Source organism: Chelonia mydas, chromosome 1, assembly GCF_015237465.2.
Source record: "Chelonia mydas isolate rCheMyd1 chromosome 1, rCheMyd1.pri.v2, whole genome shotgun sequence".
In the NCBI taxonomy this organism is placed as follows: Eukaryota; Metazoa; Chordata; order Testudines; family Cheloniidae; genus Chelonia; species Chelonia mydas.
Genome location: NC_057849.1, coordinates 55,218,312 through 55,231,639, shown reverse-complemented (window position 1 = coordinate 55,231,639; position 13,328 = coordinate 55,218,312). Strand labels below are relative to the sequence as shown.

Sequence of the window (13,328 nt, the reverse complement as noted above, 5' to 3'; positions counted from 1 at the left end):
AGGCCTTTTCCCCCTCAAATCACCATCTAGAAAATGATGGATCTGAGTGGTGGTATAAGATAGCTCAAATATTCTCTCAGCAGATTTACTCTTCATCTATGCTGGGGATGATGAATTCCAGAAGAGAAAAAAGGCTTGTTTCTGATGTTTAATCTTTTTTCCTTTACCTGCATCACCAAGGAAGACTTCCCCAGTTATCCTCATGTATATATACAAATTGGGGAAGAAACTAAATGCATGGCTGGGGTGGTTGCTTGCACTGAGAATCAGGGCCAGATTAACCTTTTGTGGGCCTGGCACCAAAACATATTTGTGGGCCCCCATGGAGGCAATGGAGCATGGCGCGGGGAGGTCAGTCCCCAGAGCAAGGGGCCAGCCAGAGGCCATGGGGCATGGCATGGCATGGGCGGCCCTGTTCCGCCCAATGCAAGGGCACTATTTACGAACCAGCAGTTGTCAGATGCACAGTGGCTTACCCGGCCCTGTGCTTCCCCTCAGGGGTGGGCCTATGCCACACCACACAGCCCAACACCCCCCAACTCCCTACGGCCAGAGGCCCCCCGGACCTACTATGCCCAGCGCCCCCCCAGACCAACCTTCAAATGCACAGCACCCTGCACACCACTCCTGCCCACAGCCCCACCCCAACTGCCCAGCACTCCCCACAGAACCCCCCACTCCCTAGTGCCCCAACACACACACACACACACACACCCCCTCCCCACCCCTTCAGAGCCCAGCATCCCCCTGCCCCATTCTCCCTACAGACTCACTCCTCCAAGCCCTGCCTCCCGGCTGCACTCACCAGCCCTGCTTGGAGGTGTCTGTGTCTGCCGGGCTGAGCCGGCAGCGCAGCCAGGGCCAGTCCCAGGGCCAGGAATCATTCTAGCCCCTCGGGAGTGGTGTGATCAGCCAGGCCAGGACTTTCCCCGGCCAGGGTCCCTCAAGACGCACTTGCCTGGAGGGGCCCACCTCAGCCCACCACACCGTCTCCTCCCCCACCCCCATCCCCCACACACCTGGCTGAGACTGGCCAGGCTTCTGCACCAGTCCCAGGCAGCTCAGCTCCAGGGAGACAGGTGGGGCCCCCACAGGTGATGGGAAGCAGAGACTGCTCAGAGCTGGAGGTGCACTGGGGTCCGGCCAGGGGGCTGAGAGGAGCAGGGGATGGGGCCATGGAGCAGAGAAGAACCCTCAGCCAGCCGGCGGACAGGCTGAGAGGAGCAAGTGGTGGATGGGGGGAGCCAGCGGGATCTCAGGGCGCAGTGCAAGCGGAGCAGGCCAGAGCCCCTTCTCAGCATGGGCTCGGCTCCATGGAGCCGCTGTAAATGCAGCATTGCTGAGAATCTACATATTAGCTTCATCTGCCTCCCCAATTGCACAGCTTTACCTAGCTAGGAGACAAAGACAGAAATTAATGTGTCCGTTTGTTAATGAATGTGTTTGTTCTTAATTGATCCACAAGTAAGATCAGGATATTTGCCCCTCACCACTTCCTGTTTTCATTGTCGCTTTCAAATGATTTCCCAATGAGGAATAAGTCTCTTTCTGTTAACTTTTTAGAAGAGGAAATTAAATCTGGCGTTTCAGTATTAGCTAATGTAACATTCTTCTATTCCATTGTATCATTTTACCACCTACTCATTGTTTTCTTCACACAAATGCATCAAAGGAAGTATGTTCCTGGCAAGAATACTTAGTCATAAAGAAGGTGAAACTAGCTTGGGTACAATTCAAGCTGAATCTCTGCCTAATTTGGCTGAAAGGGAGGGACGGGGAATATAGAAATTATTCCACCCATTCTTACAGCAGTTTTCAAATGTGCCAAAAATATTTTATACAAATATGGAGCAATCATGTATGAGGAAATAGTTGTGTAAAAGCTCACAAGAAACATGCATTTTTTAATTTTATTTTTTGCACTATAACAAAAGTGCCCATCCCAGGCTCTAGGGGCCCTTAAAACATGCAATTTTTAAAAATTAAGACCACGTAATACCTGGCTCTGATATAGCACTTTTCATCAGTAGAGCTCCAAGTGCTTCACAAAGAAGGTCAGCACCATTATCCCCATTTTGCAGATGGGAAAACTGAGGCACAGGGAGATGAAGGGACTTTTCCAAGGTCACCCAGGCCAGGGGCTGAGCTGGGAATGGAAACCAAGTCTCCTGAGTCCCAGTCTAGTGCTCTACCCATTAGGCCATGTTGCCTCCCAGATTTGCCCAAGTACTCCCAATACAAGATACTTAGATTTTTTCCTGCTGCTGGGGTAAGAACTTAACACCAACCTCCCATTGAATACCGGGGCCTATGTTATTCATCCTCAGATGTCTCAGTTTATATTTTTCCAAGATGAATGTTGGCCCCACTCAAGTAATAATGGTGGTATTGAGGTAGTGCCTAGCAGACCCAGTCATAGACCAGGATCCCATTGTGCTAGGTGCTGTACAAAAACAGAGACACTCTTTACTCAAAAAGCTCACAATTCAAGTAACTTCCTAAAGTTTAAAGACAATCTTGCATCTAGTCCCATGCACCCTCATACAGCCCCACTCAAGTCAATGGGGGCTCAATGAGAACACAGGGTCTACTCACATGGAACAAGTTTCAGGACCAGGGCCTCAATTTTTCCTCCCTGTGTCTAATTATTCAAGGCTCCATTATATTATTTCTCAGTGAGGTTTGAAATAGCTCTCAGTTTAGGACATGATGCAAATTTAATTAGGGTATTTATCCCTTCTTCCAGCTCATTAATAAAGACATTAAATAAAACCTAAAACTACTCCTTGCTCCACCCCATTGGTGCGTTCTCTTTATTTGGTATCGTCACCAATTTACAGTCCTCTAACCAGTTTCCAATCCCTGTTATATTGTAACGGTCTATGCCAGCATCCTTTTCAAGTAACCTTTGATGACATAGTAACAGATGCATTAAGAATGGCTCAATGTATTGAGCTAGTCTTGATCCAAAGGAGTTTTGTTGATGGAACAAGATATATCTTTAAACTGCAATTTGATTTTAAAAAAGAAAAGAAGCAAAGCAAATCTGTCTGGCATTATCTGTGCTTTAGGGATGGGATTTCAGCAGGAGCAAAGTTAGGCCAAAGGTGACTGCTTCTGAAAGCTGCATTCTATCAACCTGGGCTACTCACGGCACATCAGATGTGCAGATTCTGCAGTCCAATAGCTTCTGTTTAATCTCAGATTTTGTTTCACTTACCCAAAAGAGAAAAATGTGACAAGAAACCCAGATTTATTCTACAGATTGATATGAAAAATTTTAAATTAGTCCAAACAATAGAAAACCTCTCACTGGGACCAAGACCAGCCAGCTATTGCATGTTTTACTGGATATTTTTACAGTTGTATACTTTTAAATTATCTAAAAAAGTTTTTATAGTTTTGAAATGGAAATGTGAAAAAAATCAGTGTAATTACATCCTAGCAAATGTTGTGATTAGTCAACAGAGATGAATGGGTCATTTACAGGAACCTAAATATAAAGGAAATTATTAAAAAGGACATGCAAAGGATAGAACATTACGATTGGAACCAATTTCCAATGTTATGAACACAACACTCTTTCCCTCAGAGTCTGCTGGAGAGTGGACATTTACTTTAGTGGAAGCATGATTTGGCCCTTTGTAGGGAAACTGGCAGACTTTAAACCAAACCAAACCAAACCAGTGCTTTCACCACTGCCCAGGGCAATGATTTGGGGTCTTTTACCAGGGTAAAATCCTGCCCCACTTCCCAACTTCAGATTTTTTTTTACTTCAATGGGGCCAGGATTTCACCCACTCAGCTCACTGAAGCACCTGACTCCAAATGCCCTGACTAAGAGACAAGTATTGGAGGGTGAATTTGGAAACAAAGTTGCGGTGATTAAGCTCATACTTTAGCAGCGTGAGAGAAGGCTTTTCTCTTCCACCTTGATTTGTCATTACACTAGCCCAAGCAGGGAGATAAAACACTACAAAAATGTTAAAACTCCATTTAAATAAATTCCAAAGTCTTCACGGGCTATAAACCAGAATAGGATTAAATGACAAACAGCTAGCACTGCTGAGATGATTCATACCAGAATAAATGAAAGCCTGGTGGCCATGCACTATTATCTCCATTTTTAATTGGTTTACACTTTTATTTTAAAACGACCAACAAGCTGTGTTATGTGGTGCTATTTAAACAGTACAGTAATCTCAAACCCTTTCCCCCCCATCCCCTCCAACCACCCTGGAATCCCATGAACACTTGGTCACGCTCTGTTCTCTGTTACACCAGTATAATTATTGTTATATATACACAGTTGCCTCCTAGTGGCAATTTTTAAGCATTGGCTGTAGTGTTTGTGGTCCAAGATAAACTCAGAGATGAAGTAAGAGTCCCTTTTAGCTTGACGTGATCTGTAATAATGCAGTAATTTTTAAAGGGGATAGGGTGAGTTTTCAGGCATGGACTTTACTTTAAGCACTCAGCTCTAACACAAGATATCAAGAGGGATTTTGAGTGGAGTTATAGATGGGCTTTAACCTACTACTTCTTTCTCATCTGCCATTTGCACAGAACAGCCTCCCAAACTCTGCCTCTCTGTTGAATCTTGGCTTTTGAGGTGTCCCCACAACTTCCACAGAGTCCTTGAAAAGCACTGTTAGCTAATCCATCAGCACAGAGACTGAGCATGTCACCTCTAACATTCTAGCTCCCATCAGGACCAAGAACAAACACTCTAAGTCGGAAAGCATCTCGTCAATGCATTAGCATGAAAGTACCAATAATTGAGCCACCAGGATGGCTTACATTTATGCCACTCTGCACATCAAAGAAACAGCTGAACACTGCAGTTATCAGGAGTGTCAAAAGATTTGACAAAATGGTGAGCTATCCTGAACCAGAGTAAAACCCAGAGAGGAGCTCAAACTCTGAATTTCAACAGGAATTGCAGGGTCCCCAGTGCCTTGTAGGACCTCATCCCATGGGAAAAATCTGAAGACATAACAAATGTCTAAAGGTGGAACTTTACTGGGAAGAAAGGGCTCTGAAGAACACACACGAGAAAACTGGAAAACTTAAGAGGAGTAGTTGCACGCAGCAAGCAAGTCTGGCAAATGGAGACGTTTCATAAAATACAATTAGTGATGCTATAAGATACATGGTCATCTTTGAAACAGAATTTTACAAGTTTTATGCACAGCAAAATATACAATTAATATATTTTTGTGCTAATCAAACACACACATGTTGTCTGAGCCCTAAATATAAAATTTTCCCACATTGAGATGACTAGATTTGATTCTATGTAAAAATATGATCCCCAAATATAGAGCTATTTGATGTCCGGTTTAATGGTTGTCACTTTCTGCCAAATTCATTTTCTAGGTCATTTAATTTAAAAATCTTTTCACAGAAGTTCCATAAAGAAGCACAAGAGAGTCAATGAGACTGGACAGGTTGGGGTTTTGATTCTCAGTAACTGATCCACAACGTAGGGGTCCTGTTAGGCTTTGTGGACTCCAACTTCCCACTGCGCAAGAAGTAAAGGGCATAATTCATTGTAGGGCATAATTCATTGTAGGGTCTCAAGCTTTTTCAATGACTGGAAATTATTTGTGAACTGACAAAATCATAATTCACACAATCTAATCCTGAATTTCTGAGCTGCTTTGCAAACTGGAACATCAGGGTTCCATTTATACTTATGTGGGTCTCGTGGTCATCGCTGCCAATGGTGAAGAATCACAGTGACTTCATGTTCAGTGATAGGATGCAGCATTTAAATGTACTGTTCTTCATCTCGGTCACTAGTGAGCAGTGACCACTTGCCACCTTCTTCCTCTCTAAACAAACCATGTCTGTGCAGCTTGTTTGAAGTCAGAGAGGAAAGAGACACTTGACTAATCTGATCCCAGGCAGTTGGCCTGGGTGAATCCCGTCTCCTGTCGTCCATCCCAATGTGAACACTGATTTGGGAAGGAGTCAGTGGCTTCATGTGGCCTTGAGCTTTTGCTTCATACCTTTCAGTTCCTGGCTTCTTGTAGCTAGGAAAAGTGGAATAGGAAAGTTTAGGATCACCCAACAACTTTAAGAGCCTGTGTAGAGAACTGACAACAGTGTCAGAAAATGTCAGACTTTTGTGATTAATCATCATTAAGGCTACGATTTTGTCATGGAGTCCGTGACTTCCAGAGACCTCTATGACTTCAGCCCACAGTGCTGGGAGCTACAGGGTCCCCCCCAGCTCCCAGCTGCCATGGGCGGTGGGGGAACCCGGCAGCTCCCGGACGCCGTGGGTGGCAGGCCCCCCCAGAGCTCCAAGCAGCAGTGGGACCCTGCAGCTCTGAGCCACAGGTAGCAGGGACCCTGGAGCTCTGAGCCTCCACAGACGGTGGGGGCCCTAGGAGCTCTGAGCAGAGGCCCCCACAGCTGCCCAGCTGCTGCAGGCAGTGTGGGGGCAGCTCCTAATTTTGTTAGGGATATTTTAGTAAAAGTCAGGGACAGGTCACGGGCTTCCGTGAATTTTTCTTTACTGTCCTTGACCTGTCCGTGACTTTTACTAAAAATATCTGTGACAAAAATTTTAGCCTTAATCATCTGCTACTTGCACTGCAGAAGAAGCATTAATGTCCACGATGTGACCAATACTGTGTCCATTTCCTTGGTGGATCTAGTAGACCCTTATACTCTGGGACAAGAAAAGCCCAGGAGTGGCAAACATTTTAGGTCCTCAGATATTTTGAAAAAAAGGAAGCTTCTAGTCTTTCTGGCTGCTAAGGTAATTATCCTGCACAGTATAAGGCATTACTGTCTCCTTGAGTCCAGAGCCATATATATTTTGCATGATTCTGCAACACCTTGCCATAATGACCTCTAGTATTAGAATATAAAAGTGTAGAATCAAATAAGATAGAAAACAAAGGGAAGACCTTAGAGAAATTCCCCAGACTTTGGCTAACCAATCCCTGGAATTTTGGGAGGGGAAAATCCCTGCAGATACAGGTCTTGATCCTGCAGACACCTGAGCTTATACATAACTCTACTCAAATGAATACTCCCACATTGACTACACACGAGTGAAGTTAGGCATGTGCTTAAGCGTTTGCAGGACTGGGGTCATAATGCCAGAAGTGATTCCTATATTAGACCCTATAAAAGAATACAGTCAGAACCACCTAAGGTACAAATATGCTTTGTTCATTGTCAGCCTTTATTGAAGATGTGTGTCAATTTGAGATGTCTGAAAGTAGCCTGGTTTTCAGAATATGGGTGCTCAGCACTTTCTGAAACTGTCCAGGTGTCTCAAGTAGGCACCCAAAAATGAAGGCACCCAAAATCACTAGTCATTTTATAAAAATATTCACCTCTAGTTACAGTTCAAAAATAGAATCAGGCAAGAAACAAAAAAACATGGCCCATGACCTGTCCATGACTTATAAGATTAAAACAGGGGTATTTATGGTATGGGGGTGGGGTGGGTGGAGGGAGGGGATCCCATGGCATCAGCTGCTGGGGGAGAGCCCCAGGGGGTCCACGGCTGCTCCAGCTGTTGCTGGAAGGTGCGGAGCCCTGGGGGGCCAGCCGCTGCTCCGGCTGCCCTGGGACAGCTGCCGGGAGCTGCCCAGCTGCGGCTGCTCCCGCTGTCCCCGAGCCAGCTGCCCGCGGCTGCCAGAGTAGCAGCCGGTGCGGCTGGCCATGGGTTCAGGGCTGCTCCAGCAGCCGCCCGAGCGGCAGCCAGTGTGGCTGTCCCCGGGGCCAGCTGCTTGGGCGGCTCTGGGCCCCTGGGGTCAGTCACACTGGTTGCTGCAGAAGTCATGGAGGTCGCAGGAAGTAACGGAATCTGTGACATCCGTGACCTCCATGAAAAACATGGAGCCCTAACTATCAACGACCAAATGCAATAAAATAAATGTACTTTCCTGTTGCTTCCCCTTTGCCCCCCGCTTCTCTCTGGCTAATTTATAGTTGACTAAAGAAACAGAAACACCAGTATAAATCCATTAGTAACTCATTTTTAAAAAGCATCAGTTAATGCTGAATTTTAATGGAACAGCTGTTTGAATGATTTGCCATCATTAGCTCATTTGATATTCACCAAAAAACCCCACTGATCATCAACTCAGGTACTATTTAAGTGGATCTCAAATACAGCAGCACAGGTCTTGCGCCTTGTCAAAGTTTTATCCCCTATTTAAGGAATAATAATTGCAGTAGGAATATATCAAGCATTCTCCTCATAATGAGATGGCTCTTTTTGGGAGGGAGGGGACCAAGGATTAGGTAAAATAGCTCTCAGCTAAATGATCACTTGGTAATTTTAAGTTTATGGCAGCCCATAGACATGTCTCTAATCTGAGCTCCAAAACCAATAGTCTAGAGTTGCTAACTGCTTTGTGCAAAACTTACCATTTCAGTTGCAGGGAAGATAACACCACAGATACTGAAGAAGCTGCCATTGCAGCTGACCCCATCCATGGCTGCAGAACAATTCCAATAGGCATGAACACCCCTAACAATAGAGAATATATCAAATCACACACACGTTACTAAGAAATGTAGTCTCTTAAAATATAGAATATTCTGTCGCTTTAATTTTAAAATGGGAAAGTCCAACCGTTAAATGGACAGACAGTCCCACCACATGACTTGTGCGGACTTCTATAAACAAGGACACACCAACATAAATTTACATGGGGCTTTTCAAAACACGGGCTCTCAGTCGTGGAGCTGGATCCAGATGGGGAGACGCTCTTGCGCCCATGAGAAGTGCTTTGTGCAGATGCAAGGATCTGTCCCTGCCTGGATCCAACTGCAGGACTGTGGCCAAAGGTAAGACGTGCTATTTGTCTCTCTCTGCTGCTATAGCAATAAAGCAAAGCAAATGAATGAGAAAAGCCTGAAGCACAGTTCAGGTGAGGGAGGATTGTTGAGGATAGAGGAGAGGACTGCTCTAAGACGTAGGTTTTAAGGAGGGATTTGGAGAAGGAAAGGGTGCTTCATGGAGGACAACAGGAAGAGCGTTCCAAGTTTCATGATAGAAAATAGGTAATTTGGGAGCGGGGGGGGGGGGGCGGAAGAGGGAAGGAGACAGAGAAAGCAGTAAGCTGAGAGGACTATAAAATAGGGAAAAAAGAAAACAAGAGTAGGAGGCAAGATTATTTAGGGCTTTGCAAATGAGAAATCTGAGATATGGGGATGACAGGAATCTGGTGGAGGGACTCAAGGAGGGGACATAGTCATAGCAGTGGGAGAGAATGTTTACCTTAGCAACAGCACTCTGGACAGACCTAAGGGGACTTTGTGAGGCAGGGAAGCTAGAAAGGAGAAAGTGACAGTAATTAAGGCAAGATGATGACAAGTGTATGAAGAAGAGGGTTAGCAGAGGGAACAGGAAGATTTTTGAGATCTGAAAAAGAAAGAAGTGACCCTTTCAGTGGTCTGATTAGCTGTGTGTCTCATTGTGCTTTACACGGTGCCTAAAAATAAAAACTTAGGGCTTAGTCCTGAGCGCCTGAGTCAATGCCCTCAAGATTTATAAGAAAGGCAGCCAGTTAGCAATGGCTGGGTTGGAGGCAGATAGGCAGCCCTCTCCTGCCATCCTTCATCTCACTTGACTTACACCGGAAGCGGTCTGAGGCAGGGCTTATTTCGTTGTGTTTGTACAGTACTTGAATACGGGTTCAAAGGTGGGCTCACGGTGAGTATTAGGATTGTTGTATGCATGTATAAAGACAGCCCTCAATGTCATAGCAGAGCATCAGATTTTGATATTTTCCAAGAGCTGTATTCTTTAACACACGCCTGGGAGGCAGACTGATTATTATCTCCCTCTGACTCATGGGGTTTATGTGATTTGCCCAAGGCTGCACAACCAATGGGATTCAGGGTTGCTGCAGCCATGTTGGTCCCAGGATATGAGAGAGACAAGGTGGGTCCAGCTTCTGTCATTGGAAGAGACAAACTTTTTAGCTTCATGGAGCTCTTCATGTCTGGGGAAGGTAACCAGAGTGTCTACATTAAATACAAGTCGGGACAGATTGTTAAGCATGAGGGGTTCACTCATGCTGTAGGAGACCACTTAAAAAAAAAACCCCACTAAAAGCTATGGACTTAACAGAGCCATTGGCTTTATGGCTCACTACAACAATTTGTAACGCAACTTACTGCTGGCTAACCCTGAATTGTCCACTTCCTTTTAAGTGGTCTCGCTTGTGTGAACCCCTTATGCTTAACAATCTGTCCAATCTTGTATTTAGCTGTGACACTCTGTGTAGAGCTCTGAAGAAGAGCTCTGTGAAGCTCAAAAGCTTGTCTTCCACCAGCAGAAGTTGGTGCAGTAAAAGATTATCGCGCCTACCTTGCCTCTCCCAACAAATTGGAGTCAGATCTGAAAGCAGGACTCAGGAGCTCTTTGACAAACTGTGTGCCAGCAGTTACCTACCTGCTGCTATAGGTATCCCAAGCAGATTATAAATTAAGGCAAGGACCAGATTTATTCGTATTCTTCTTACTGTCCTCTTTGATAGATGAATACTAGCAACCACGTCCAGTAAGTCATTCTGCAAGACAAAAGCACAGACAGTTTTTCACAGCCCCACCCAGGCACACTTCTCAGAACCGACACAAAGAAGAAGATTACATCGAACAACTGAGCTCACTCGAATAAGAACGACGTCTGCAGCTTCAATGGCAACATCCGTGCCTGTTCCAATAGCAATGCCAACGTCTGCTCCAGCCAATGCCGGGGAATCGTTGACTCCATCTCCAACCATGGCAACCTTCTTCCCTTCGTTCTGGAGTTCCTGAACCTTTGCGACTTTGTGAGAGGGCAGAACCTCAGCAAAGACCTTTTTGATGCCAACCTACAACAAGCAGGGAAAGGAGAAAAAACCCAGCAGCGTAGAAAGTATAGATGACCCTTTTGATATGCTTTAACCACAGAAAAGAAAGATTAAAAAGTGATGATTATTCTGGGGTCCCCCATGCTTGAACTCCATTGAGGGCTGCACTAGCAACTTGCGTGGACTCTGAAGGGAAACACAGTTTTCAGAAAATGGGACTGAACGCAGTCACATCCAGAGCCTCAGCTGCAGAGACTACAGATTCCAGCAAGCATTGTTCCTCCTTGATTCAGGCACTGCATAGTACTGCAGCTCCTACTGTAAGGCTTCCTTGGCATAACATACAAGGCAAGTGCTCTAAGGGTTAACTCAGTCATTTTCTAAACAGGTAAGTATTGATGCGCTGTGGCATCCCCTTCTCCCAATATTATGTGTTATTTATGTTTCTGTAGCACCTAGGAGTCCCAGTCAGAGGCCAGGACCCTGTTGTGCCAGATGCTGTACAAACACAGTCCCTGCCACAAAAAGCGTATGCTGTAAGTATATGACGAGAGACAGAGTGATAGAGATAGATGGGGAATTACAAGCCTTTCACTTCACACGTAACATAGGAGTCATAAAAAACAGACTTCTAGATTAGTAAATATAGTGAAACCTTCGTTATTCAAAGATCTCAGGAAAAACATAATATACAGGAAGGATTACAAGCGTCGTGCATGAGCAAAAAAGAGCTGATATTACTGTAACAGACAAGGCGATTATGAACCATGCTATTGTCCGGTTTTGCTATTTGGTGCTTAAATGAGTAATTGAAGGCAACAGTAGGAGCAATAGTAGGAAAAAAGGACAGTAAAACAGAGGGAAAGATGGGAGCATCAGCGTGAGAGAAAACACAGAAAGGGTAGAGGAGTGGCTAAGTAGAGCGATGATGTAGCTATACCTTGGTAGGTGACATCGATGGGCTAAGATCAGATACATTGAAGCCACTGTCTGTACGTTAGAAAGCAACCATTAGTAGTAACAACTCTGCTTAAGGGGCTGATCCTGTTATCACTGAAATCAATAGCAAAACTCCAATTAACTTTAGAGGAAGCAGGAGAGGGCCCGAAAGGAGTTTTCCGATGTCACTAGAAGGAACACTACCTTTAAGTGAAAGGAAGCAGGAGGCTAACCATTAGGGGTGAAATCACTGTCAAAAAACAAAAGCCTGCATTATTCTTTTTTCTCTTGGGAGCTTTTGCGAGCTTTTCTCCTAGGACTCAGTTATTTGAAGAGGACTTCATGGTATGCCCAGCTTACTGCTCACTTCCAGTTCATTTAGCAACTTCCTTCTTGGCACCATCAAAATGGTTTTACGAAGCTGTGCCTACGGCTCATAAATTCACAAGAAAAGAGTGCAAAGGGGTACAGCGACTACTGCACGGGGCTGAACAGCCACTGAGCGACGCTGAATGCTCATTTGCGCTTCCATGGGAGCTGACGGAAGCTCCGAGACTCCCTTGTCTGCTAGCTCCCACTACAACTCGCTTGCATGAGCCTACCTAATGGTTAAACTCATGAGGGTAGAGATTGTCTTTTTTCCTCCTTTGCGTAAAACACCTTGCACATCTATGCAGAGGCTAAAATAACCAGCAACAACAGTTCACTGCCCCAGGTCGAGTGTTTAGAACATTTGTTTTATACAGAAGAAGAGTACCTGAGTAGCAATTGCTTTTGCAGTTTTTCTGTTGTCCCCTGTTATTAGCACCACGTCTATTCCCATATTTTGCAGAGTGTGCACCGCAAGCGCTGCCTCCTGTTTGACGGTATCTGCTATCGCGATCATTCCACACAACGCACCTTCACAAGGAAAGGGACTCAGTTAATTAAAGAGCTGCAGAAAGGCATGGAAAGCAAAGCGGGGCCATGGGCATGTCTACACTGCAACTGGGACATGTGGCTGCAGCACATGTGGATGTACCCAAGTTACCTTTGATCTCTCTGGCTCGATTCATAACAGTAGTGAAGCCGCAGCAGCATGGACAAGCCCGACCTGCCCAGGGCCTTGGGTGCATACTCTATTGGCCCACCCATGCTGCTGCTATTGTAACTCAAGCTAGCTTTGATCTAGCTACATCAAAAACTTGCTCAGGTGTATCCACATATGCTGCAAGAACATCTCCGGATTACAGCGCAGACACATCTCAAAGAAGCTAGTGTGATTCCCCCACCCTGCCCCTGCTTGTAAATAAATATATGTAGGACTATCAAATACATTACTTCAGCATTTATAATATTTTGAGTGAATTTAGTGTTCACAAATATAGTAATGATCACTGTCTGAAGACTGCTACAGTGCAAACACACACACACACACACACACACACACACACTCACTCTGCTCTGACTATATGCTTCTGTTCAGATCCAACATTTATCATCCTTATTATTCCAGTCCTGGCTGACTTTTATGCATGCAGTGCCAAAATGGGCCATATGAGGTGATGGTTTTCC

General features: G+C 45.1%; 1 protein-coding gene across 5 annotated transcripts in view; it reads right to left on the bottom strand.

The window, feature by feature from the left end:
• Positions 1 to 1,909: 1,909 nt before the first annotated feature.
• ATP7B (ATPase copper transporting beta) overlaps positions 1,910 to 13,328 on the bottom strand; it is a 73,553-nt gene continuing 62,134 nt past the window's right edge. For 4 of the 5 annotated variants that reach the window (XM_037893066.2, XM_037893073.2, XM_037893083.2 and 1 more), the window contains exons 18-22: positions 12,532 to 12,674; positions 10,653 to 10,856; positions 10,436 to 10,553; positions 8,401 to 8,503; positions 1,912 to 6,038 (exon numbers count right to left, since the gene is read on the bottom strand). In XM_037893066.2, the coding sequence (XP_037748994.1) occupies positions 5,774 to 6,038; positions 8,401 to 8,503; positions 10,436 to 10,553; positions 10,653 to 10,856; positions 12,532 to 12,674 (833 nt within the window). In that variant the 3' untranslated portion in view covers positions 1,912 to 5,773. Of the gene's footprint in view, positions 6,039 to 8,400; positions 8,504 to 10,435; positions 10,554 to 10,652; positions 10,857 to 12,531; positions 12,675 to 13,328 lie in introns of all 5 variants that reach the window. The other variant, XM_037893102.2, reaches the window with a different exon arrangement.